General features: G+C 47.2%; 1 protein-coding gene across 1 annotated transcript; it reads right to left on the bottom strand.

The window, feature by feature from the left end:
• Positions 1-2298: 2298 nt before the first annotated feature.
• On the bottom strand, positions 2299-22292 carry LOC149363486 (uncharacterized). Its single transcript, XM_089568562.1, has 12 exons — positions 22203-22292; positions 21886-22083; positions 20009-20233; positions 17502-17826; positions 14439-14478; positions 13867-13983; positions 12371-12487; positions 9574-9651; positions 8543-8720; positions 6528-6695; positions 4664-4801; positions 2299-2376 (listed from the first exon to the last, which is right to left on the bottom strand). Exons 1-12 carry the CDS (start codon positions 22290-22292, stop codon positions 2299-2301), a joined length of 1752 nt encoding a protein of 583 aa, XP_089424688.1.
• Positions 22293-27610: the final 5318 nt, after the last annotated feature.

Here is a 27610-nt window from a genome sequence, read left to right as displayed (position 1 = left end):
GACGCCGCCATGTTTTCACCCAAAGTGCGCAAAAGCCGCAAACTGCCGCAAATCTGAAAATTGCGCGCGTACGTTAGAGCTATTTCCCCGTTAGTGATCTGAGCATGCGCACGCTGGACCTGCTATTCCACTAAGCACGCAACCACCCAAGTCCCGCTATAGTAAAACTTTCTATTAAAGCGAAGCGTTAAAGGCGCACTGAAGAGGAATCTGAACTCGTCTTTTTGCCGCGGGAACTCGATCTACACGTTCCTAGCATTCTTAGAAACTGCGACTTATTGCCCTGTGTGGCCGATTTCCCTAATTAAATCGAATTAACGCCCGGCTCCCACCTTTTTTTTTTTTAATTCTCCCTCGTACGGTGGGCGGAGTCGACCAATGCGAGGATTGCCTTTCAGCCAGCTCCGTGGAGGCTTTGCTTTCGCTTCATTTTGTTTTTTAGGTTCCCCGAATAAATAGTTTCATTTGCAGATAATATAACCGCAAAATAAGCCCGCAGAAATAAAAATACGCGCGGACTATTTGCTTCTACGGACTACTACGTATTACTCCGCCGATGGCAGAGCGGCAAGCCGCCACGGGACTGGGTGAAAGGCACTCCCCGCGTTGGTCGACTCCGCCCACCGTACGAGGGAGAATTAAAAAAAAAAAAGGTGGGAGCCGGGCGTTAATTCGATTTAATTAGGGAAATCGGCCACACAGGGCAATAAATCGAAGTTTCTAAGAATGCTCGGAACGTGTAGATTGAGTTCCCGCGGCAAAAAGACGAGTTCAGATTCCTCTTCAGTGCACCCTCTCGCTCTGCGTCGTCATCGCTGCGAGCGGAAAAGCAGGTGATCCACCTGACAACTAGATCACGTGATCTTGTGACGTCCTTACTTCCTGCCCACCATTGCAGATGGCAACGTGCCCACCGTGGCAGGAGGCAGCTAAATGAGTGGTTGGAGGAAGAGGTTGTTCGGGAAGGGCAACCTGGATATCACAAATCCCAGCGGCGGCTGTGTGTGAAGTAGCCACCTACCGGGGCAGTGGCGTATCGCTTAACTGCGCACCACTCAGCTAGGAGTGGTATCAGGGCTCGTTTCGGTCTATGTAAGTATATTATACAATGACCAGTTCGACATATATGGGCATGTAGGCAGAAAACTAGGCGACGGAGGAAGAGTACTTTGCGCGGGCGGGATCTCTAATGGTATCACATTGTACTCTGAAGTATTTATGTGATGGCGAAATAAGGAGCAGTTTCTGTGTCTGCGAAAGAGGGCGCCTGCCCCGATATTTTTTTTAGGCAGAACGATCAGAGTCAAGGTTACCCTTGACAATATACTGAGGAAACGATAGAAACTTGATTTTTGTTATATTTAGTCTCGTTCAAACCGGTCTTCAAGCATGTTCAGGGATATTTTAAGAAAGTACTAGTAGCTGTTTAAGTTAAGCCGGTCGTGGACACAGTGGCAAAATATATTCAAAAATGGTCAGGGAAGGCAGAACGAACAGATTGCTACAGCAGCATTGTCACATACTGAAGAAGATGAGGTCGAGTGAACAGGCAGTTGTCGATTCACGCTAAGCTACGTTTGCCATTACCATATTGCATTACATGCGCGCACTCTAACACAAATAGTTACATGGCTTTGTATCAGTGTCAGCACCGCTGCCCGCAGTTTTATAACACATTCTTAAGCATAAAAGGCCCAACAGAGCAGCCGTTTGTCTTGCCAAGTACTTAACTGGTATGACTAGAGTCTTGTTGACTAAATGGGTCATTTAAAATGACCTCTATACCATATCATAACAGCGGCTCTGAATGCATCAAATGTGGCGGTCGCCGACGGGTACATGACGCATTTAAGGGCAGCGCTTCTTCTGTATGAGGTATCTATGTATAACACAATGCCATTAAAATTCAGTACCAAATATAAATCAAATCTAGAGTTTTCTCAACTTTCCTGTGGCTGCTCGGGCAAACAGATCAAATAGATCGCGGCTTTGTTGGAAGCTTGAAGACGACAACAAAAACACAATAAATGATCTAAGGCGCAATACAGAAGAAGTCAAGCTACCACACAGTTACAACATAATAAATATAGCGTTCCGTTGACGGCTCTGCGGACAGTCACTTCATGTAATGTTCAAGAAGTGCGCGTGACGTTGAAATCTCACGAGCTTACCAGCACAAGCACATAGCGTCACAGCAAAGAAAAAAATATGGTTGCGGTGAAAAGAAATGTAGTCGTCAAACAGTTGGTCGAAAAAAGAAAAATTGAAGGAAGGCACGGAGTTCTGGTGATGTGACAACTACACGACGAGCACCGTGTTGGCTGCTATCACGAAGCCGACGGAACAAGCAACCTTGATCAGGATTCCAAGCCAGAGCTGCAAGAAACAAATTAAGAAGACGCTTAAGCTTCGCCTTAAGAGTAGCCGCGATTGCGCCTTTTCCTTCTTTTTTTCCCTTTTTATTCCTTTCCTTTCTCATTTCTCACCGGCTACCAATCCAAAATGACCTTACTGATCACGTTCATCATTACAATCACCAGTCACTGTCAAGGTTACACTGAATGACATATGTGCCACTAAATACTCATACACATAAACACCCTTTGTTTCAGTGCAGTGAGGCACCGTAACCCCGCCTGTCCATTCCGCGCAATTACTGACGCCTACTTATCATATTTACTTTTGTTTTTAATTTTTGAATCACTATTACATCAGTACACATCCCCAACACACTTCGCTGTCGTTGCCCCGCCGCGGTGGCTCAGGGGTTACGGCGCTCGGCTGCTGACCCGAAAGACGCGGGTTCGATCCCGGCCGCGGCGGCTAAATTTCGATGAAGGCGAAATTCTAGAGGCTCGTGCGCTGTGCGATGTCAGTGCACGTTAAAGAACCCCAGGTGGTCGAAATTTCCGGAGCCCTTCACTACGGCGTCTCTCATAGTCTGAGTTGCTTTGGGACGTTAAACCCCAATAAACCAAGACTTTGCTGTCGTACACATCACAACGCGTTCACTTGGGGCCCCCTGTAACCCGCCTAACTGCCCTTTGTGGCATTTGCGTTGCGTGCCCGTCTGGAACGCAGAGGGCGTGGGTTCGAGCCCCAGTACCGGTGAATTTGTTTCGCAATTAAAATTGCAAAAAATATTTCCGTCACGTTTCTGAGGCCTTCCTGTCAATAATATAGGTCACGGCGACGACATTTCGAATGAACGAGCTGCATACACTCTCGCGTACAAAAAGGCTCAAATTTGGGGACCAAGCGACTAGCCACAGTTTCCGCAGAAATACGCGTGGCACCCAGTTAGGAGCTGTTCACAGAAAAAAAAAAAAGCGCGATTCTCTGCCTAATATATGCAATTTGCCTGATGGAAGTAATGCACCAAGAAAAAGGGAATTTTACGTCTTTATGTCTAAAGTCTAAATTCGGCAAATGAACGCCATAATTTTGTTGCCGGCGCTCTTAATGGCCGATGCAAGATCCTCTCTAGACCCACTACGCAGCGGTATTCCACACGAGCCGAAGTACTTGCGGTGCGGAAAGCTACCGAGACTCTCACACCATGGTCTTGAATTTTACTGGTTTATTGGTTTATTGGGGCTTAACATCCCAAAGCAACTAAGACTATGAAGGACGCCGTAGTGAAGGGCTCCGGAAATTTCGACCACCTGGGGTCCTTTAACCTGCACTGACATCACACAGCACACGGGCGTCTAGATTTTCGCCTTCATCGAAATATTTATTTGAGATACACATTTCCTCATTTTAAGCTGTATTAAGCTTTGGAACAGTGTGAACAATTTTCGTCGCCGTCGGGTGCCACGTTGAATATGCTGGGTTTCGTAATAGATTACAAGCACTCATTAGACCGGATCCAGTGGCGTAGATATCTCTGTCCTCCCGTTCATAATGATAGATAAAGTGATTGTATCTATAACCATCGCTACGTATGTTTAAAACGCTCGGAATTTATAGGACCATCAGGAGTTGCGCGAAGTGAAACCGTATGAAGGGCATCAGACAGAGAAATATAATTATCATGACAATGTAATGGGAGAAGAGCTGCTCGTTATGACATGCATGACGGAAGTCAACAGCCACGAAAACCAAGCAGCATAGAGGATATTTTAAAATTTGTGGTGTTAATTAATTGGATATTTTAGTGCAATTACTTTATCACTTAAATATAATTGGTCAGGAAGCAGAAGAAAAACAACCTCAAGCCGCCGGTGGGATCCGAACCCAGGACCTTCGAATTTCGCGTCCGGTTCTCTACCAACTGTGCTACGGCAACGGCTATTCAATCTTCTGCTTTCGAGGTACTTATGCGTAGTGTAACTGCATCTTGAGAGTGTTCGCCAGCATCTCGCTCGTACTAGTAGTTGAGCATGTAGGATATTCGGTTGTGGTAATGACTTAGTGGTCTAATGCAGAGGACAGCTAAGCTGGTCTGTGCACGCCGGATCGAGTTCGAAACCACCCATAGTGTGTTTTGCCATAAAGTGTTTTCCATAGTTATCCATAAAGCCGCCCGGCAGGTTGTCTACAATCAAGTGGGGCAGGTAGACCACCTGCCAGATGCTTCGGACAAACAAACATCGGAGAAATCTGAAATGTAGAGTTTTAGTGCTGCGCACTAAAAGGAAAGAAACAGACGCAGACTCACAAGCTGCGCGCTGCGTACGTTGCAGTGCAGGCGCAGGAAGATGAGCGATGGCTGCGTGTAAGGCATGAGCAGCACGTAGCGAGACAGCATCACCACGGGCAGCACGAAGTAGAGCGGGTGGCGTTCGAACTTCTCCGCCTGCGCATGCGCGTCAGAAGAATGGAGAGCGTTTCCAAAAAGATGCATTGCGCCGCCAAAAGGCCCCGTGCGTTTTCTAAAAGGTGCAGATGCGGACATAAGTATACGGGGCCCGCTATTTCCTTCTGAGAGAAGTTACGCTTTCACTGTCAGAAATGAAGAAACACGTGCACATGAACTGCTAGAGGTATACTGATGACGTGTGGGAGACGTTTATCTCCAAAGTCAAGATAACATAGCCTCTATGCGCCGCCACCTTATGCCTGTATGTCTGCGCACGATCAGTAAAACAAGCATGCTTTTTCCGGCGGATAGCAAAGGCTGCACAGGTACAGCCCCGTACCTACGAGTATGTTGGTGAAGTACGCTAATCAAAGGAGTATGCATCTCTGTACAAAAGTTTCTGGCTTCCAGAGTCATTCGCAGCGCTTAACAACAAGCCGTGCTCACAACACCGCGAGTAGTTGACCGGAAGTGAATTGGCAGCATGGACAAGAAAGGCGCCTTTATGTTGGAGTACTTTTTCGCTGTCAATATATTTGGCTTTGGTCGTCGTCGTTAAAAACCACTTCGCATATAGAGCTAGACTTCAGAGTTGCACTGAAATATTTTGACGCTTGACTAAGGGTAGAAAAAAACCTGCTTGCGTGTTCTCAAGTTTTCTCTAATGCAGTCCTCTTCTAAAAAAATTGGACAGTGAAAGGCGCACTATCGATCGTTTCTCACAGTCCTCGTGCACATAAAGAGTCAATTATCAATGTCACTTTTGTCCTGGAATGCAGGATATTCTTTTCGCTATACATCTAAAAGACAACCTGGAGTTAACAGGCCCTTGATGCCCGATATCACTATTTGAAGTCGATGCGGGGACTGTTATTTGATGTTTTGATTAAAGCATTGTGGACAATACGTACTACGGTTGGTAGCGGCGAAGAAAGTTTGGAGAATTCATGTGCTCTAAGCTGTTACAGAACTTCATTTTGACGAAGACTAAGGAGTAGCCGACAAAGGTTTCGTGATGGTTTCTTATCAGCACTCGTAACTACCTAAATGAAAATACGTTGAGTCCAAGTTAGCAAATAGTGTTTTGGTGTAGACTTGCCCAGCTATGATGAGCTTTCCTCTGATCTTGCTCGTCTATTTTCAAAGGGAACCCACACCTAGCATATCACCACAGTTTCAAGCACTGCCGTTTCATTACATGTATATGTTGTATCATACTAACCAAGAACAGTAATAAGGAAGCAAATTACTCATTGGAATCCACCGAAGCGCCGCCATACGGCTACACAGAAAAGCTACAGCTTCCACAAAAACTTCGCATTAAAAAAAAAAATTCGTCTCGGTCCGGGGTTGGCTGCGCATAGGTGGATGCCATTGAATAGTTTGCTCCCTTATTAAAATTTACACCACCTTGGGGGATTTCGCTAAACATTCAAATAACACTGTTCCCACGTCGAGTTATGGATCAATTCGCTCTCGCCCTACCATAAGCGTGCCATCCTGATTAGCTCGGTTGGCAGAGCGACTGGTCCGATCAAGCGGTGGTCCCGAGCCTGAACCCCGAACCAGGAGGAATTTTTCTGCAACCACGAAGTTTCTGAGAAAGCTGCATAGCTTTCCTTCGTAGCCGAATGGCTGCTTTTGGGTGGACGACAATGAGTAATTTGCTCCCTTGTTAAAAATTTTCTCCACCTTGAGGGATTCCGTTAAACGCAGGACTAACCAAGAACAGCAGGCTCCTGACGAGTCGTGGGTCGATGTCCGCGGTGTCCAGTTCAGCGACCACTGCTGTGGTGGCGAGCAGCGCAATGAGGCACCATTCGGGCCGCACTTCGGGCTTGATTCTGTCCACCAGTGCGGTCTCCAGAAGCCACGAAGAAGCGCTGGAACGCTGCATTAGCCACGTTTATATACAAGGGAGTGGAATTTCGCGATTCACAAAAAAGCCTCGCGTGAAGAATATGTTAGTTCTGTAGAGAATAATACCTAATCGTAGCGTATTTTTTCCCCCGGCGTGACATACCCACAAAGTACACGTGTTATCAGGGCAAAATGTCTCCTGGATGCTCGATAAGCTTGTCACGTCTGCCAGTGATCACATTATTTGACAACCACACAGTGTAGTTTCAGGACTTCGTTTCTCTGAGGAAGGCTTCCAAACACTTCCTGTAGTTTAGTTCGGCATGGAAGAAGGCCAGGAGCTGTGCTTGTAGATGATGGCAACACAGCATATATTTACAGCATATATAGAGAGACAGTAAAATTGAAAGAGACAGAAATTAATTTACAAAAACAACAGACTTTGCTCTCTTTACTCATCGACCTAACTGGCTAGAGCCTCAGTAGAACAGCGTTGCACGGAGCCCCATCTCAGACTGTACTCTCATTCCATCACTTGCGTTTTCAAACCCTTAATTAACCATGAAATAGGGGCGGTCATTTTCAGCGGCTCGCTCCAAGCATCAATTCTCAAATCAAAAATACCGTGCGAGTTGGGAACTACCCCGGGGGTTGGCCTCAGTCTCGAACCAAGGGTTTCCCTAACAACACAAACCAAATCAAACACAATCACGACGTCACTCTCTGCGGTAAGGGTATCCGCACCCTCTCCGGTGTGGGCTTCCTTCCGACTCGCCTCCCGCACACCAACGCCCCCTCTCCGCTCGCGTTGCTAGTCAAATTCTCGACACTGATGTGCTCCTACCCGTCGTCAGTGCGTGTCGTCTGAGAGTACCGTAACAAAAGAGAAAAGGAAAAGGTCGAGAGGCCATTATACCAAAGTCGGCGGGGCGCTCGGCGGACAAGAATAAGGGACGGACTCGGTTCCCACGCATTGACATTATTTCCAGTCGCAAGTGTGATTTATCGGGGCTCCAAATGGCTAAGTCACTCCAGTTCTAAACATCGTGTAAACTTTAGAACCATTTTGACGGCGCCGATAACCGGTGACTCACATGCCACGTTACTCCAGGGCTTAAGATCGAAACTATTGAATCTGCGCCAGCGGGAGGGATTTTCTCTACCTTATATGATGTGAAGTCAACTGACAATTCAATACTCTGATACTACCAATTTCTGTAGGGATTTTACTTGCTCTCCCGTACACCAACCTTGGCAGGTGACAGAGTTCTTCCCGTGGCAGCCACCTTCCAGTCTCTCCCTAAACTCTCTTAGAATGGAGGAGGATTTCTTCCTCTCTCCAGGCCGGAGCTGGTTGTTTCGTGTAACAATCTTAGCAGGTGGCAAGTGTGCGACACCGCCGGCTTTTTGTTGCGAAAGCAACACTACGCGAGTCGCCGAGCCATTTCGTGGAGCTGACGAAGGGCCATACTGCGCATGCGCGAGGAGCAGTGACGTCACATGACGCACAGCTGGCGCGCTGCCGCCGTCGCTGCGCAGGTGACTCAGAGGTGCCGCCGCCGCGCTCTCCAGTTGCGCATGCGCAGTAGCGGTGCATAGCCAGCGTGCTGGGGCCGCCGCCGCTGCCGCGCGCTCTCCATCGCCTCTCTCTCTCTCTCCTCGTTGCTTTCGCAATCCTACGAGTTTAACGAGAGCTAAACCACTGCCAAATTTTTGTCCAGATGTGGCTTTCTTGCTAACGCATAAAACGACCATGATCCCAGGAAGCAATACATAAGAGCGGGGCATGGAATGTAATATCCGTTGTTTGCGTTTGCCTGTAATATTAGCCGCGTAATACAAGTCAACAGCTCAGCTGTATCGTAATTTTTCGCGCACCTTGGCCACCAGCTGCAGGGCGCTTCCTCCTAGCCGCACCAGTACCAGGTCCCAGGGCAAGCAGCGGAGGACCAGCCGCCAGCTGATGACGCCATCGGCCAGCATGGGGTTGCCCAATTCCTTCGGGAAGCCCACGGCCACCACAGCACACAGCGAGGACATGGTGATCGAGTCAAAGCTGCGAGAGCGCCGGATTTCAAGCAAGTCATATTGTCATAATTTCAAGAACCAGCTCGAAAACGAATGTATGCAGAAACAAGGACAAAGCGGCCACTGGCGCTGAACTAAACATTTTTTTTTTCGAATGACGACGACGATATTGTATACGGTTTAGCAGGAACACATAACCAAGACACGATTAGAAAAAATAGAAAAGAGTTTTGCGATAAAATAATAGGAGGAATCGAGACAGAACTAGAAACCAGGGCAAACGATCAGGAGATCAAGGGGAAGTCAGAGCAACAAAAATAACACTGCAAAAATGGAACGCTAAAGCAAAACAAAAGCTGAATGAAAGTATTATTTGGTCGCACAATTCACTTTATGAGACGACATTGAGTTAGCGTTATCGCGCATTGCTTCCGTATACTTTCGTTTGCTGTCGCTTTGAATCTTGTATGCGTAGTAGAAGGTCCTTGATCTATGCCTCCACAAGCAGTTAACTGCCACACCATATAAATCGAAAACTCTGATTCGCGCAAGATGAAGGACGTATGATGTTATTCGCACTTCGCAATAAGCTCTCCTCAAAATTCCGAGATCAAATACTTAGTAAATTGTCTCAAAATTATACCACTGTTCACATACCGACCTACAGCCGAAACGTTATTTTTTGTTCTTTTAGATATCGTCTACGGCGCATGGCCCATATACGACAGCGCTGGAAGCAGCTCCACAATGTTACGTTAGGCGAAAAGTTTTTTTTTTAATTTATGTTGGCAGTTCTCAAGAGCAGATATGTAAATGCATAACATATACGCTAGATATGTTTTTACTCGAAGCCTTGAGGAGGTTATCTGAGGGCTACTCACCTGAAGTACCTGCCTGTGTCGATCGCAAGCGAAAGTCCGATTACTAACAGCATCAGGATGCCTACGACCTCCTTTGCACTGCGGAAAAGTTTAAAATATATAAGGTAAGCGAGATATAAGCTAACATTGAGTTTACCGTTTCCGCGTTTCCTGACAGCACTTCCATTACTCCCCGAGTGGGTTTCGCATATTCCCCCGACTTGTGCTCAAATTTTATTGCTTTCAACTGGCTTTGATGCTGTGGCAGTGAAGCTACCAGTTACGTTTTAGAGGCACAGGGGTGATAAGCTTCGAGCTGTACCATCCTGACAGCTTTCTATTGCTCGTTGCTCCTAATGATATAAAAATCTAGGTTAGACATGTACAAAAACTGCGATGGCCGGAGGGGCAGTGGAATTGATCTAAACGTCATCGCTGCAGCTATAATACTGTCATAGTTGTGCGTGGAAACAATGAATTTGATAAAAAAAAAGCATTTGAAAAGAAATGTAAACACTCCGTGTAATAGAGCCCACCACTGAAGATATATCTCGTTAATACACTGTGTGCGAGAAAAAAAAACAATGACCAAAAATTAAAATCCTTTGTCATAAGGTTTCCTGGCCACATGGCTGGCTGCAAAATTGTGCCCAATGCTGGAGTGTTTTAAACCTTCTCCAGAGACCTCTGCCTTTAAGCATGCTTCATGCATTTCTTCGCTGAGAATGCCCCCCATCTGATGTATTAAAGTGGTTTGCTATCATCCATCGCTTCCATCCTTATTAAACATTCTGGTGACGCGGTGCACATTCTAGGGATTTAAAGCCCTTAAAAATGCTCCTTATAGTTTTACCTAGAACCCTCAACGTTACATCGATTATGCTGACTGCCGCAATGGCTGTGTTATCCTCTCACCAGTACCGAAATCAAGTGACAACATGTGTTGGCTTGGCGCTCACTACCAGCTGGGAATAGATGTTAAGAGAAATGCTCAAGCCAGACCCAACTGCCGTTCCCCAAATGCACGTACGTGATTCTTCGTTGTCGCGTCAATTTCTCCTTGATGACCTCGTGAATAGCAAAGGCGTAGTCTTCGGTGTGGCTCACGTCTCTGAAATATTGCATTTACGATGCATGCAACGGAATGCAGCAAGATTCAAACAAAACTTCGGGTTCTCTCCTCAGCCCTGCTTGATCACTTTCGGAATTTGGCACGAAATGAGAGCATCGATATACATCTAGCGCCAACATTATCGACAACACCAGTTTGCACAAAATAATAATTACTGGCATTGTTTCTTCACTTCAGTCAAAGCTGTATTTTGTTGATTTACCTACAGAGGGAAAGTATAAAGAAAACAGGAAAAACGGTTAATGTTACTGGTATTTACTGAACGGTTTACTTGAATTCTCATGATGTGTTCCTTTTCACACTGAAGTTTACATCAATAAGTCATCGTCTGCGTGGCGTTGCAAAGTACACAAGTATTGCAGAAAAAGAGGCCGACATAATGAGATAAAAGTACAACTGTCATTCGGCAGTGGCCTGTCTTGGTAGCAAAGGCTGTTCCACGGGGGAAGTGAGTTCCCTAACCACCATAATATGAGCACTTTTGCATTTGGAATGGATTCCCTTCAGGAAAATATGAATTGACTTGCTTGTAATACAGTTGAACAAAGAGAAAATTCTAATTCAGAGCCAAATTCCATCTCCTGTAGCCACAGAAGATGGACTGGTACGGAGTGAATATGTAACCTTCTCAAGACCCTCGGCTCCGAAAAATAAAAAAGGCTAATTTAATTTAAACGTGTTCGAACATCATCAGGTTTTTAGTATCCCAGCAGCAAGACAAAAAGACATGACAGAGCTTTGAGAGAGAAATTTCGCGTGGAAATGGTCGGCAGCTATAAAGAATGCCACCTTAGCAGTAGCGTTGAAGAAGTGAACGGTCGTTCTTGCAGTTTACGTTTATTTTACACGTATTTATAAAAAAAACCAATACCTTGAAGTAGCAGCAGTTAAAGTAGTGGATATGTTTATAAGTTCAACAGCTTATCGCATGAAGGCAGCTCTGTTTTGCTTCTTTCCCATCTGCAATCATTGCTTTGCAGCTCGACTCCTGTTCTTGCCAGGACCAACTTTTTAACGTAATGGAGTTCGTATTTCTTAATCTCTTGGAAGCCTTAGGAAACTCACGCTTGAACAGTGAATTGACTGAAATATTGAAAGCAGCAATTCTAAGTGTTCCGCGTTTATCTGTAATTCCTGTGGCAGCATTAAGCGCTAAGAGTTTTAGAGGATACATAAAATTTATTGAAAAGCAAATAACTTTTCGCTTGAAAATCGACACGAATTCCATTATAGCAGATAAACAGCCTTGGAAGAACGCAGACGAAAGAAGACAAAGCAGACGACACAGCTCTGCATTCGTCTGTCTTCCTCGTGCGCACTTGATGCGCCCCGCCAGAATCAATTACCACCAAGCAGCACTGATTGCAGTTCTATATCTTTATTTCATGCCGAATGCACATACGAAACTTAATGCATCGCGACCTACTAGCATTTTTGTCGGGTACTTTGATGTGTGTAGCTATAACACTATTCATGCTGGATCAAGAATCGATGAAAAGGTCAAATAGTAAGTAGCTCCCCTTTGTGGGCCAAATTCTGGGTACAGAAGAGCATTTAACCTTGCTATAAATTAAAAAAAAAAAGCTTTTTGAGAGGTGAATCATATAAACACATAAAGGGGCTGTTTAAAGCAATATTTACACACAATTTTGATTTGCCAGAGCAGTTACAGGTATCATGACGCACTTGCCACTGATGTAGAAATTATAGACGAAGACCCAAAACACCACGATCGAAATCAGGGGAACGGGAATCAAGATGAGCAGGTACACGGTCATGTTGAGCGGGCTCGGTTTCTCCAGCCTGTGGAAGGGATTCAAGGAAGAAATTTTAATAAAGGAAAAGTCATTTCACTGCTCGGCTTTTTCAGAGTTAGTTTTCAGAGTTTCAGAGAGAGTTTTTCAGAGTAAAATACCCAAAGGGTAATTTACTCTGAAAATATATGGCTATCTATATGGCTATCTATAGTATCTATATGGCTATCTGTAGAGTAAAATACCCAAAGGGTATTTTACTCTACAGATAACCATATAGATACTACAGATAGCCATATAGTTTTTAAACCGAGCACCCACACAGAGAGCGCAACTTTGCGGATGCTGAAGTCGTACACATTTCTTTTCACCAGTGAAAATGAGTTTGAAAAAATATTCTCTCTATTTGGTTGCGGTCTACTTTTTGAATTCTGTACTTAAAAGGCGCTTGTCTGACACCGTCAAGATTTGAAATTTTCTTACACAACACGACGAAGCCTAAAGACAGGAATTACGATGCTGTAGTGACCTCTGCTTATTCTTTTAATGTGATAGCAATACAAGTGCCGTCACACCAAGACCCCTCCACCTGACGTCAGGAAATTCCCTCATTGGTCGAGACTGGACGTCACAGGTGTTGACGTCACAGGTGTTAAGTGACCTCCAAGGACCAGACACAGCGAGGCCAAATTTGAGAATTCATCACCACCGGAGGAGCCAGGAGGTTGCAACAGTATCAACATCCGGTAACCAAAGGGGGGCAAGCGTAGGAGGAGGCGTCAGAGTCAGGTGGCCGCATGACGTAATAAGTAAAGAAATAAAACACTTTATAGCCGCTAGCGGGATTCGAACCTGCGGAGGCAGGAGCAGATCAGCTCCACCGGCTACTGCTTTAGAACACCACGTCATCGCCTCAGCCGAACATTCCGCGTGCTCATCTGCCAGTCCCTAGCGCTGTGCTTCGGATGCCGTCGTCTCCAACATCCATTCGTGCCCAATGGATACAATACACAATGCTATGGCATTACTATCTCAAGGTGACTTCAGCGGCCCCAAATTTACTTATGATGTCTGCTACTGTCGCGATGAAATGCACAGAATTAATGTTTTTTTCTAAATCAAGAATCATTCCCGAAAGCATTTCCGCGCGGACTTCTCAGGGTAAACCTAAACTTCATGTTATATTGGGTGGCAGTCTGGAGGTCAAATGAGAGCAGTCGGCTCGCGGATGGAAGGTTATATGCTAATGTATGCTTCGCACTTCCATACGTTTTGCGCAGATATCAGAGGACCAAGCCTTTCTTCCCCCTCTTGCGGTCATTTTCTCAAAGCCGTTACGTTCGTCTCACGAAACCTTTTGAGAATCAACGGCTTGGATGGAGGGCCGCTATGTTCGCAAATAGTTTTCCGGTAGAAGGAGTTTCTTACGCGGCGTAGTAGTCGTCGATGATGAGCTTGCCTCGGCTCTTGAAGCTGCACTCTCCGGCCACGATGGAGGTGTAGGCCACGCCTACCATCAGCATCGTCTGGATACGCTTGTATACGCTGGACGCAGAGGGATGTGCAGAAGCCGTTGAAAAGATCCGTCATCCATTCTAAACCTCTCAATACGAGTCCCGATAATTTTTATTATGTCTGGCTCGATAATTTGGATCCAACAGGGAGCTTTGAAGCCCGAATCCTGAAGTCTATGCTCTATTGTAAACTAATAGTAAGGTATGAGCCGGCTAAGCTACTTTTGTGGGATAGCTCTATAAAAAGGTTACACGCATGACCCTTGGCTTGTCTCCTCGTGCTGAACATCTTAGTAACTGCGCAAAGCCAATGCATGAGGAAACGTTAATAGATTAAAAGCTAAGCCTATTACTATCTGCAATTCTCATAAGCACAGCATTGCATCGCATGCACCCTTTCCGCAGGTGTCGTATACGATATCGCGGCCGGGGTGATATGGAAAGTGATTATTGCTTGAAAACTGGAGACCCTTTGGAAGCACATACGTTTCGCCGAGCTCATGTCTTGACTTGACGCAGGTGTGACCTGAAAAACGTGAAATAAAAAGTTTTCAGGATAAAGTATATGCGCAGAAATAGACATTCTGCCTTGCCCGTCATTGTGACGATGGCCGACATGTTAATAGACCAGTACCGTGAGGAAATGTTTTGGTTGGTTTATGGGGTTTAACGTCCCAAAGCGACTCAGGCTATGAGAGACGCCGTAGGAAATGCTTTGCACAACTAATTCGCAGCTTGCACTAAGCTGCAAGTTGCACTGGGGCAGCTACGCATGCCACACCGCCATGGAGGCCATGACGTCCCGCGGAAGCCATCTATTGGTGATTCTGACAACCTTGAGGGGGCGCCTCAAGTGATCCAACATGGCAGCGCTATGAACTACACCTGCTGGGGTCCACGCAGAATCCCCCTTATTTTTGAAATTTCTAGATAAATTCGCGCTTATTTGTGGATGGCGACATCATAGTGTGAGCCGAACAGTGTCCTTTCTCGATGGTAGAATAAAATAAACGCGACACAAGCAACGCGTCTATTGTTAAAAACGGTTTAAGAAGCGCAGGCTGCCTACGGTCTGTGCACTAGAGGATAAGCTGTGCGTGTCACCCTGTCGCGACAGTCATACCTTGTCTTTCCCCTGCCTCCCGCTGATTGGCTGGGAAGACAGTCCGCTCGCAGCATGTCGCTTCCTTCATGGTGCTGGCGTCGGGCAGGTCGCACTTACTCGAAGAAGCGGACGTCCAGCGAAAACTCGACTCATCGCTTCCGCTGGAATGTGTTCTGAACAACAATCGCAGGGAGCACAGAACAATGTACTTGTTATGGGTAGCACAGCAATAAATCCTTCCCATGTAATAAATAACTTCATGCTAGTTCCATCGTCTCTGAGCAGTCAAATTCTGGGCATGCACTAACAACGCTTCAAGCTCATATCAAGGATGGGCGATCAAAATAGCCTATGTTGGCTGCGAAAAGATATGCCTATACAGCAAGTATGCCGCCTGTAAGTGCTATGATTTTTGGTTGCAAATGTGTTCATGCGGATAACTTCATTTATTCATGCCGTGTGGTTGTGAAAACTAGGGGACGTGATCAGGCTATGAGGCAGATTTTATTGTGAAGTCTAAAAAGGAGCACCTCCCTGTAAAACCTGTTCCAACACTTCATCATGTGACCCAGCAATTCTAAGCGTATTCCTTAGCGAAGCGGAGACGTACTATTGTAGACGTATACCAGCTTATCGGACGCCGGCTGCGTACGCTCAGGGGAATGGGTGCGGCCAGGCGAGGCACTGCTCATGTGTAGCCGACCTTTAAATTCCTGCTCCTGAGCTGTGCCTTCTTATGTGACGCAAAGACTTCGTGCACAAAGCTGCAAGAAGATGGACAACCTAAGAGCTCAAAATGTTCCGGTGGTCACCATCACCCTCAATATGGTCAGTGGGTGGGCAACCAGCCTCCGACTGGAGCATGTGTCTCAGCTTGCAGGTGTATTCTCATCAATGCTGTTCTTATGAATTGGTAAAGAAAAATATGTATGTTGACAAAATCGATGGTGCTGTTGCGTGTGAAAGTCTGCACAAGTGGAGTTTCCTCACAAAAATTATCGGCACGTTTTCACTGGCCTGCTGTAGTCGGGTACAGCTCAAGACCGCAGCTACTTTTCCTTGTCAAAGGGCCCCCTTCCAAGCAATGGCATCAGCCGATTCTTATGACCCTCCTAGCGTGAAAATGCAGGGAGCGGTGCCACAAAGTAGAGAGGGGTCTATCACCGACCATAGAGGAAAGGGATTATCACCTTTCGTCTACTGCTTCCTGATTGTCACACTAGCAGGGTTATGAGAATCGGCCGACGCCATTGGCTGGAAGCCATTGGCTTTTCCCTTTGACGGGAAAAGCCGCCGCGTTCTTAAGTTGTATTCGACTATAACAGCATCAGTGTTCTCTTCACCTTGTGGTTTCCGCCTTTTCAGTCTTCGAGCAAAGACTTGCAGACTGCGCCGTTAGCTGTTGGCTTGACTCTGTTGCATGTGCCGGCCGGCTGTGAGCAGTCGAGGTGGACGACAGGCTGGGAAAGTGCGGGCCCGTACGTACCCTGGACGGCTGCTCAGCGCCAATTCTATTCTGCGGCGTGTACCACCCGGTTCTGTGATCCAGAACAGGTGTGATGAGCCGCGGATAAGAGTAGCTAGCCCTGTGAATGGCTCTACCGGAACTGGCAGGCGGCAGTGTCGCAGAGCGGCGACGCCTCTTATCGGTGAGTGACGCCGTTGAGGACCGCTTCAGACTGTGGATCGCTACTTTCGAAGAGGATACCCCTGGGCTAGAAGCCTGAAGATAACGAGGACGGAATCAGCATATTACAGAGAAGAACCTCCGGAAGAGATCAGCTGACCAACATAGGATTGCACATCAATGCACGGGGAAGAATTATTGTGGAATAAAGGCATCACCACTGGTTACCATTAAACACGACATCATGCTCAGCAGTGAATAACATTTTTTAGAATAACATTTTAGTCTAGATGACTGAAAAATCTGTCAAGTACTCGTTGCTCGTGGCACTACATGCGAATGCATCAGCTGGCCAAAGATCTTGCGAAGGTCACGTGTTCTTTTTCAGTATCCACATTAAAATAAACCAGACAGAAATATCTTTTCGCTCTTCCTACCTAAAGGGAAACGTTCCACCGACATGCATTCCATCGACGTGCACAAACCCAACAGCGGGTGCTATGTTGGCGGAACATGACGCGCTGAAAGACGCGAATCTAACTCGCTTCTCCGACCCTCTTTCGACGTGCGCTGTGGAGGTTTCACTTGATTCACCATCATGGCGCCCGTGACTTTATTTCGAAGCTTTCTACAGGAATGCTTTATCCTGCGAGCCTATTCGCGAGAAACGTACTGCTCATGCGTTTACGCTTTTTGATTGTGTTTAATCCGCGCTCCTTGTCCTTGGTTCAACAATTACTCGCCTTTTGTGTCGGAGTCACGCTTTTTGCATCCGGACCTCCAGAGTGCAGGGCACTCCGACTGATCGAAATCTGACTGTCCCCAGCGTCTGCCGAATGGCGCCGCTTCTTGGCGCGCAGAACACGCAGGTTGGGGGACTCGGTGCACGCTGATCGGAAAGCCCTGGTAAGTTGCCTCGAAACTTCGTTCATCCGCAGGAGCGCCACTGGAAACCGATGGTCCGGAAGGTGACCGTCTTGGCTAGCCTTCGAGCCAGCGCGGCTTCTGGCGGCCGGCGAATGGCTGCGTCCAAGAGGCGTTGACGGATCGTGGGAGGCGACTTCGCGCCTTCTTGGCGCCGTCCTCTTCGGGGTAACGGCAGCCCGCAGGTGTAGGCGCGCCTGCACGACGACCATGTCGTCCTGCGCAGATGGTGAAAGCCGCATGCAGCACCTGCGGGTACGTTTATGCTCGCAGCCTCTTCACAGCCAGCATGGACTTTCGCCGAAGAGGTTTGCAAGTTTTATTGCGAAAGCAATACTACTTGCACTTTCACGCCTTTGCCGTGCCACGGCCGGTGACCACCATCGTGCCGCGGCCGGTGACCGCCATCGTGCCGCGGCGGTGACCACCATTGACCTTCATTTGACCTCGATTGCATTAGATTGGATTAGATTGGATTGGATTGGATTGGATTGTACTGGACTGGATTGGATTGGATTGGATTAGATTAGATTACATTGCATTGGATTGGAGTGGATTGATTTGGATTCGAATGGATTGGATTGGATTGGATTGTATAACCGATGCATCACCACAAGTATAACCACTAGCACCACCACCAGCTACACTACCAGCTGTACGATGGCGTAGGTACGGATATTGCTTTCGCAATTACCGGGCTTAACCAAGCTAAGCCACAGCGAATTTTTTTTACCGTGACTTACTGCGAGGCCAAGGCTTTTAGAGCGCAGCTCTCAAGCGCCCCTTCGCGGCTTGAGCCGCTTCGCCGCCGTCGGTGTAACCGAGCCAAACCGTGAATAAATAAATAAATATAAATATTGCCGCGACTGGGACTCGAACCCGTGGCGCCGCGAACAGAACCGCTTCGCTGGCCACTGCGCGAGAGCACTAGGCTATCGCCGCTCAGTGACAAACGGTACACATCAAGGATGCACTGACGCCATAATTGTACGTAAATTTAATTGGATTAAGTTTTTCTACAAAATTGTCTAAGCCGTTGCGATTTGAGAGTTTGAAAGTCCGGTTGGGCTTTCAGAACAAAAAGGGAGATTACACGCGCTAGGGAGGCCAGGGAGTTTTTAATGTCTTTCGTGTCATTGCCTTTTATCGTTTTTATCTTTTTACCTCTGTCATCACCAAGCTGCATAGGACTCCCTGGCGCGTGTAATCTCCTTTTTTTTCACCAAGTGTTGTTATTATGTCTTTCCCCTTGTCCCCGATCTTTGTTGTGTGTCCTCAGGGGTGCAGCTGGCACCTGGAGCCGACCAGAATGACAGAATACTTCTTCGGTTTTTTTGCTTCTGTGCTGTGTGGGTCAATACGCGCCTGCGCGCTTACCCTGTTTTCTTTGGTTTTATTGTCAGTTGCCTTGAATTTCGCATGTGCCTTACAATCACGTGATTTGGGTGCGGTATAAAACGTGCGGATCGCCCTCCTTCGAAATAAAAAGTTGTTAGTTAGCGCCCTGTGCGTGTCGTCTCTCCTTTGTCCCTCGTCTGCCAGCGCTGCATGTTCAGGACTATTATCGTTTATTCTTTTGGTCGCCCCAAAATATTGAATGAACGTCTCGGCGGCATAGTGGTGCGGGCGAGGTTTCTCCTTTACCTCAACATATTATCGTCGGACTCGACGGCATATTCCTGAGTCCTTCAGCCCTGTTTTTTTTCTTCCCTGTGTCTTTATCCTATGTGCAGCTCTGAAACGTTAGACTTACCGTACCGTACCGTACCGTACCATACCATACCATACCATACCATACCATACCATACCATACCATACCATACCATACCATACCATACCATACCATACCATACCATACCATACCATACCATACCATACCATACCATACCATACCATACCATGTCTTTTTTCTTTGCTTAATATATATGGCGCATGGGTGTACGGAGTGAGCCATTCTTAATTTTCATTTCTTTTTCTTTCATAAACATCTTTCCTATGGTCAGCACCTGAGCCATGTGTTGTTCCTTTCTTGTTTTGCCAAAGTTGTGCTATCCGTGATAACCATCCTGGGTAAATTTACTTGCCTGAAAATAATTCTTCGAAATGGGTCAAAGTTAAGCCTGTAAGAATAGAATGGCAAGAAAAGGTATCTACTTCTTACCAAGCTCTAAATTCCAGCACTGTCTGTACAGAACTAACCAGCAATTACCTGAAGGCTAGGTTCCATTCCTTCCCTCGAAGAAAAGGCTACGAAAAGATGAAGAAAAGATGGAGCTAGAGGACAGGGCACCCTTTGTGGGCTTTTGCGTTGCGGCCAATATGAAATACCACCAAAAACTACAGACTGGCCGGCTTAGTATCACTTTTTTTAAGACAAGAAGTGAGCCCTGAAGAGTGTACCCGCATGTTGTCCACGAGACGCCAGATGAAGGCGGCCAGTAGAAAGGTGACGAAGGTGGCCGGCAGCGCCAGTGACGCCACGAAGGTGAACGCCATGAGCGACACGAACAGCCACCTGATGCGGGTGCTGTGCCACTTGAGGAGCCACAGCGAAAGCCGCTTCCACAGCCGTGTAGAGTCCACCACCACGTACACGGTCAGGAAGGAGGCCAGCCACGCCAGTTCCTAAAGGGACGCAGCAACGCGCATGTAATAATGCGGCAGGTTGCCTTTAAAATATTGTAACATAAACAGTGATGACGACACTCAGACCATGACGGAGACATGACTGCACCGAACTACAAACGGCGTATTTGTGCGACCTTCTGCACCTGAACGAAATGAGTTCGGTGGCAACCATGTCGGCACGCCATTGCACTTGCTATCACTCGCACGGAAGCCCGGTATATTAACTGATCTAAAACTGCGATTCTAAATTTTGCTCGAGGCCGAGTTCATGTCCCTGATTTTGACATACTGGACTCGGCGGATGCACCCCCCCCCCCCTCCTCAAGTGGAGCTGATATGGGTGCCTGCGCACTCCGGGAATACCGGAAACGAGGCCGCCAACCTTTTAGCCCGATGTTCTTTAAGCCGGGCTCAGGTGGCCTTGGATCGGGGATTCAGGAAGGAGCGCATGCACTCATTCAGTGAGCTGACCCAGGCATACAGAGCCTCACGCCAGCTCTACCCCCCGCCCCACCCCTCCCTAGATAACAGACACGCAACACTCTGGCGCAGATTACAGACACACACTCTCCCCTCACCCCTTACCCTAGCCCACTATCATCCCTCATTCCCCACTCCGGCATGCACCCTATGCCCAGAACCCTTCGCTTCTTCCCTCCACATCCTTTCCCTCTGCCCGGCGGACCCTCCCCCGCGGGACCTAGAGAACCTCAAGACCTGGGAGGACTGGGAGACCCTGCTGCGCTCGGAGGAGCCGGCCGTGCAGACCATAGCCACCGGCCGTGCTGCCAGTGTTATGGACCTTAGGAACATAAACACTTGAGGGCAGTGGGGTCATGCGGGGACCCTGGGGCGTGCCTCGAATTCCTGTTGTAATAATGTTTTCTCTCTCTCTCTCTCTCTCTCTCCTCCCGGACTCCGGATGATCAGGCACCCAACCCTGCGAAAGAGGCCCCATCGGCCCTCTCTACATATCATCAAATCACAACATTCTACAAACACAGCCGCATGACACTACCACCACCCCACAGTACCTTGTCGCCCTCATCCAGCGCCAAATGGCGACAATTACAGACAGGCTGTTTTATTTCCCCCCACCGTCTCTCATGCTTTCACCCCACATTGCCACCTGATTGTACCACCTGTGGCGAGCCAAGATCCACACTTTTCCACTACCTTTTGGAATGTTCTTCCCCAAAGGCAGTACCCCCCATCCCCAATCCCGCTCATTCTTCCTGGGAAGCTGCTTTACGGACCGCTCAGCCTGCCGGCCAGAAATGGCTGGTGGATCGGGCTTTACGTGAAGCACAAGCCCGTGGACTCCTGGACCAGTAGGAAACCACCCTGGAAGATTTTTTATTTTTTTTGTGTGTATTAAAGTTGTTTCCATCCATCCATAGCAGCACCTGAGGTCCTGACGAACTCTCTTTTCATTGATGACCGCTCCTATGTTGGTCTGCCTCGGATAGACAGCCTTGTCATCCCTCTCCTCCTTCTTTACGCGTATGAGAGAGTCTTGACTGAAAACAGTTACAGGCAGTACACCATGACGAAGGGGGCAGACACCCGAGTGACGTGCGCGATTAGCTGCGAGTCAAGCGGCCAAACAGCGAGTACTTCAATTCTAGCAAACTTTGCAATCCACTCACAGCGGCACTCTCCTTGATGAGGTGTCCGTAGTCCGTCGTCGAAGCACTGAGGAAAGCGGCGGCCACCCAGGGAACCAGGGACACGACGGCCAGCGGGACTGACTCGAGGACGGTTAACAGCCCCACCAAGAACACGGCATACGACGACGACTGCGCGATACGGATTCTGTTTGCGCGCTGTTTATCGTGCTGCTTGCACTGTGCATAAAGACGATTGACTGACGCAAGGTGCTTGCAAATCTTCCGAATCAGTCAGTTTCTCTTTAATTACCTTAGCTCGCAGGGTAATCTATTTTAACGCAGGGTAATCAACGCACCAGGCTATCGAAGAGGAGCAGTGGTGCTAGTAAGACCGGAGCAGCAAGCGCTGGTATGCCCCGGTACTGGGTGCCTGATGGGGTCGTCATAGCTGCACGAGAACCGCCTGTGGCCACTTCCAAGGACTCCAGGCACCACGGTGGATTGCTGGGGAAGGCAAGAGGAGGAAAGGCGGGTGTAGTGCACCTACTGCCGTTTAGTCACTGTGTCTTCCGTGGACGTTGGACAAAAAGGTGCAACTTGAAATTTCGGGCAAACACTCGGACCTTCCGTTGTTACGATATCAGAGAAAATAAATTTTCTTCTGCAGCCATATTTTGTTTCCTTTCGCAAGGGAACCGAGATATCTCCCGAACTTTTCATTTGTAACCATAGCAATAGTTTCCTTTCATTAGAGAACTAGGGAAAGTACCGGCCCTCATAGCACTCGCGGCTAACCCTAAAACACCAGTAGCCACCTAACCGGTTGCTGGTTTCTGTGGAGGTTGAAATAAGTTCCGCTACTTAAACTGTCAACAGATGTAGAAGCCCAGTTCGTTACCTGATACAAAACGGCCCGACAGGATGCAGAAAGTCGCCCGCGCTCAGCAGCAGAGAACGTCGTTGGGGGCCGTGATCCTCCGATTTCCTTCTTCTTCTTCTTTCGGCGTTGAAGGCGACCACGAGGTCGGCTGATGCGCGTTGAAATTTCCAGTACGGTGTCGCCGCCACACGTATATTTCAGTAACCACGGGGGCGGTAATATCACCGGAATGCCTCAAGCTTGTCCCTTGTTTCCCGCCATGGAGTTCCCCGTCAAACTGCCGACTTCTGTACTGTCGCGAAGTGCATTTAGAGCATTATTGCGTTTTTACCACCGTTTTTCTTACAGATACGGAAACAGGTTAATATAACATTAACATTATCGCTTTTTCTGTCTTCCACAGCGCTATCACTGTGCGGTCAAAGACGAGATAAACCTGCATACGTTCTCTCTGATTTTGAGCTCAGTAAGAAGTGGATAATGAAACAATTAAAATATGTCTATGCAAGCCACCGGTTACTCAGTATGAAAATTAAAAGCAACGTGATAAAACGTAGGCGACGAAGAAACACAAGAACGACAGCTTTAGCGCTGTGCACTTCTTGAGCCATGAACCTTTCCTCGCTGCGGCGGTCTTCCAACACATGGCATTTCCTTGGAGTGTGCGGATGTGCCCTTAAAGGCAATGAGAGATGTCTATGACTCTCTTGCGCCGCAGAAAACCGCGGCTGAATATTTATTTACGTCGATCGGGGTTATCTGTGACCAACCTTTGTGAGTCTTGTGGCGAAATTGAGTCCGTAGATCACTTTTTCCTCTTCTGCCGACGGTTCGTTGCTCTCCGTAGAATTTACTTCAGGATCCCCCTCGCTCTACTAGGGCTTCCTTCATCTATCCAATCTCTCTTATATGCATATGCTGCAAAACTATAGAACAGATTATTTACAGCTCTGTGATGAAACATCTTCAAAGCCGCCGTGGTGACTCAGTGGTTATGGTGCTCGGCTGCGGACCCGAAAGTTGCGGGTTCGATCCCGGCCGCGGCGGTAGAATTTCTTTGGAGGAGAAATTCTAGAGGCCCGTGTACTGTGCGATGTCAGTGCACGTTAAAGAACCCCAGGTGGTCGAAATTTCCGGAGCCCTCCACTACGGCGTCTCTCATAGCCTTAGTCGCTTTGGGACGTTAAACCCCATAAAGAAACAAACAAACAAACAAACGAAACATCTTCAAAACAATAATTTCTTCTCAAATGCTCAACATGGCTTCAGGCCTGGACTGTCGTGCACGACTCAACTGGTGGAATTTTCTCATGGTCTCTTTTATTATTTTGGTCTTGGTTTTCAGGTAGACTGCATCTTTTTGGATTTTCGGAAAATTTTCAGTCTTTCCTGGCGGCCAATCTGTCGTAGAGGCTTTCTATGCAAACCCTTTCAAAACTTGTTTTCTCGGACTGACATTTCAGTGATGCGTTTTATTTTATTTTAGACAAATGTGCCTTATTGCTTATTTTCAATATTTGTGACATGCTCATTTTAGGTATATGTTTATTGTTATTGACCCCCCTGCTATAATGCCCCTAGGCGCTGCAGGTACTTGTATAAATAAATAAAAATAAATAAAACCGCCAAGAGATACGCCCTGCAACCAGTGTGCGATTATATTCCCGTCTATGTAAATACATAAGGTTGGTTTCTCTGTTAGAATCAGAATTCACTGCTTTTCTTTTGAGTTTATTTTTCTTTTTTTTTGTACAAATTACAGTCTAAGACACGAAATTATCCAAATACTGTATTCCCTGTACATGAGGGTGTTTTTATCCGCTGTGCTCCCTGGATAATCCTCCGCCATAGGTATGTGCCATTAAACCTGAGGACATCATCATCATCACTAGCGCTATAGCTGTCCATGTGATCAGAGGCGTACAACAATCAACAGCAGCTGTCCTGTTGTCTCTGTGTTTCTTCATTCATCATCGTTTTCCCCCGCATAACCAAGGTTCGCGCTACAAAACTGTCACCAAGACTGTGACATTTTTCAGTGGGCACTTCTATCCCAGTGATTTCTTAGACTTAATCAACCAAAACCGAATGATCAAGCAGGCTTTTTTAAAGGTTACTCGACACTAGATCATATTCACGCTACTAACCAGGGGATAGAGAAATGAGCAGAATATATAACCAACCTCTATATGTACCCTTCATTGATTACGAGAAAGCATTTGACTCAGTGGAAACCTCAGCTCTCATGCAGGCATTACGGAATAAGGGTGTAGAAAAGTGTTATGTGAAAATATTGGAAACTATTTATAACGAATGCACAGCTACCATAGTTCACCATAAAGTCAGCAATAAAACTCCAATAAGGAAAGGTGTCAGGCAGGGAGACGCAATCTTGCCAATGCTATTCGCCGCCTGTTTACAGGATATATTCCCGGGGCCTGAAATGGGAACAGTTAGGGATAAGAGTTATTGGAAAATACTTAAGTAATTTGGGATTCGCTGATGATATTGCCTTGCTAAGCCACTCAGGACAAGAACTGCAAAGCATGATCAATGAGTTAGACAGGCAGAGCAGAATGGTGGAGCTTAAAATTAACGTGCAGAAAACCAAAGTAATGTTCAACAGTCTAGCAAGAGAACAGCAGTTCGCAATTGGTAGCGAGGTGCTGGAAGTAGTAAGGGAATATGTCTACTTAGGGCAGGTAGTGGCCGCTGAACCGGATCATGAACGGGAAATAACCAGAAAAATAAGAATGGGATGGAGCGCATATAGCAGGTTCTCTCAGTTCATGAATGACAGTTTGCCAGTATCGCTCAAGAGAAAAGTATACAATAGCTGTATCGTACCGGTACTCACCTATGGGCAGAAAAGTGGAGGCTAGCAAAGGGGGTACAGGTTAAGTTAAAGACAACGCAGCGAGCTATGGAAAGAAAATGATAGTTGCAACGTTAAGAGACCGCAAGGGGAGAAAGTGGGTGGGGAAAAAACACGGATTAATGATATCCTGGTCGAAATGTAGTGGATCAAATGGGCTTGGGCAGGGCATGTAATGCGAAGGGAATATAACCGCTGGTTCTTAAGGGCAACGGAGTGGATTTCAAGAGAAGGCAAGCGTAGCAGGGGGCGGCAGGAAGTTAGGGGGGCGGATGAGATTAAGAAGTTTGCGGGGAATACGGTGGCCGCAACTGGCGAAGGGCAGGGTTAATTGGAGAGTCATGGGAGACGCCTTTGCCCTGCAGTGTGCGTAGTCAGGTTTATGATGATGATGATTTCTTCTAGATTACTATCGATGAGCTTAACTTACGTACACTGGGAACTGCTCTTGACGGATATATTTTAAATCTGCGGCCACTTGACCGTGACTCTATAAGTTGTGGAAAACCTGTTTCCTCGCGATTAAGTATGTGTAATGCATACAATCAGTAGTTGCCGGATGGGCACTAAATTAGGTGCCAGTGCTGAAATTATCGGGGAGAGCTATATCGGCAGCGGGAATAGCAATTCTGGCGCCGAAGTAGTAGTAGTATCTTCGGCTTCTCTTTAAAGCTGGAGCTTCCTCGCTTATCAAGCGGTCGTTGCCAAAAAAGTATTTCTGTCAGGCATCTTCACGACTTGCGTGAGGCAGTCAAAATCGCCGCCTACCTGAGGTGTTCCAAGAGAAAGCAACGGAGCTGGAATGCGCACTACAGACAATCGTTGTTATTTTGTATATTTGTTTCTTGTTGCTTATAGGCGATTCTGTGTGTTTTACTGGTCTAGGAACCCAGATGCGGCTGCGTATGAGCTCAAATAAGGTAAAAAGAGGGTAACTGACTGCGAACTAGGCCTACCTGTACTACTTTGCGTGAACGAGAACTTTATCTTGAAACGCTGGCGTTCGCGAGTACCACCAATAGGATACAGAAATGTTCTTGGTATCCCAGTTTATTTTGGGTGCACGTATCTCAGCCGCCTTTCTTAGCGCGATTTGTGCCGCCGTCAGTACATGTCGGACCAGCCCCTCTACCCCGTCAATAGCCGAATGTTTTCCATGCCAGAACTACCACACCTGCGTCGGGTGGTTAATATCGAACCTGCGATGTACATACGTGCAAAGAAGGCTTGTGCGGGGACGGACGGCACGCTGCATGTATTCGCGCCGCACCACACGGCAGGGCCTGCACTGAGAGCTGCTTCGCTTATGTAGCATACTCGCAGGAACATTTCAATGCAGACTCATTTCGCGCAGCGCCGCAGAGCACGAGGCTAGCGCGGCCGCCGAGTCATCTCTCGGACAGCCACATTGGATTTCCAGTGGCGCCTCCTATGAGCCATGAATATTGCAAATAGAGCGAATAATGGAAGTGTTGGTGCATCTTTGAACACAGTGATTATTGGTAAAAGTGAAAGAATAAGAGAAAAGCGCGTCTTGCGTTTGAAGTGTGTGTCATCCGTAGAAGCCACTGAGGCGAGTTTGATTACGATTTCTTGGTTCCAAACAATAAAAGAAAGATCCTGCAGACAGCACTGAATACTCAGCCGGGGCATGGTGCCTGCAATGGTGCGTTGTTGCTACAAACTACGGGAAAAGAAGCAAGTGAAAAAAGGCTCAATAACCATTTCAATTTTTCGCATTCTACGTTAGAATAGGCGGCAGAGATATTGACCCCCTAGATATAATAATGATTGCCTCCAAGCCAGACTAATTCATTACTATCTTCTGAATGTCACTGAGGTACGTTTAGACTACCTCAGCATCAACTTCAGGTGCATAAGAAAAAGCACGGGTAGTGCAATTGTTATACTGACATCAGCTCCACAGACTGCATGATAACACTGCTTTGTTATGGACTTGCGTGGCCGCGCTCTTCTGCGCTTGCAGTACCTGTACGATCGCATGCTTC

Source organism: Amblyomma mixtum, chromosome 2 (assembly GCF_055824585.1).
Source record: "Amblyomma mixtum isolate Tamu chromosome 2, ASM5582458v1, whole genome shotgun sequence".
NCBI classification, from domain to species: Eukaryota; Metazoa; Arthropoda; class Arachnida; order Ixodida; family Ixodidae; genus Amblyomma; species Amblyomma mixtum.
The sequence above is the reverse complement of the archived record's forward strand: the minus strand, read 5'-3'. Positions and strand labels throughout refer to the sequence as shown.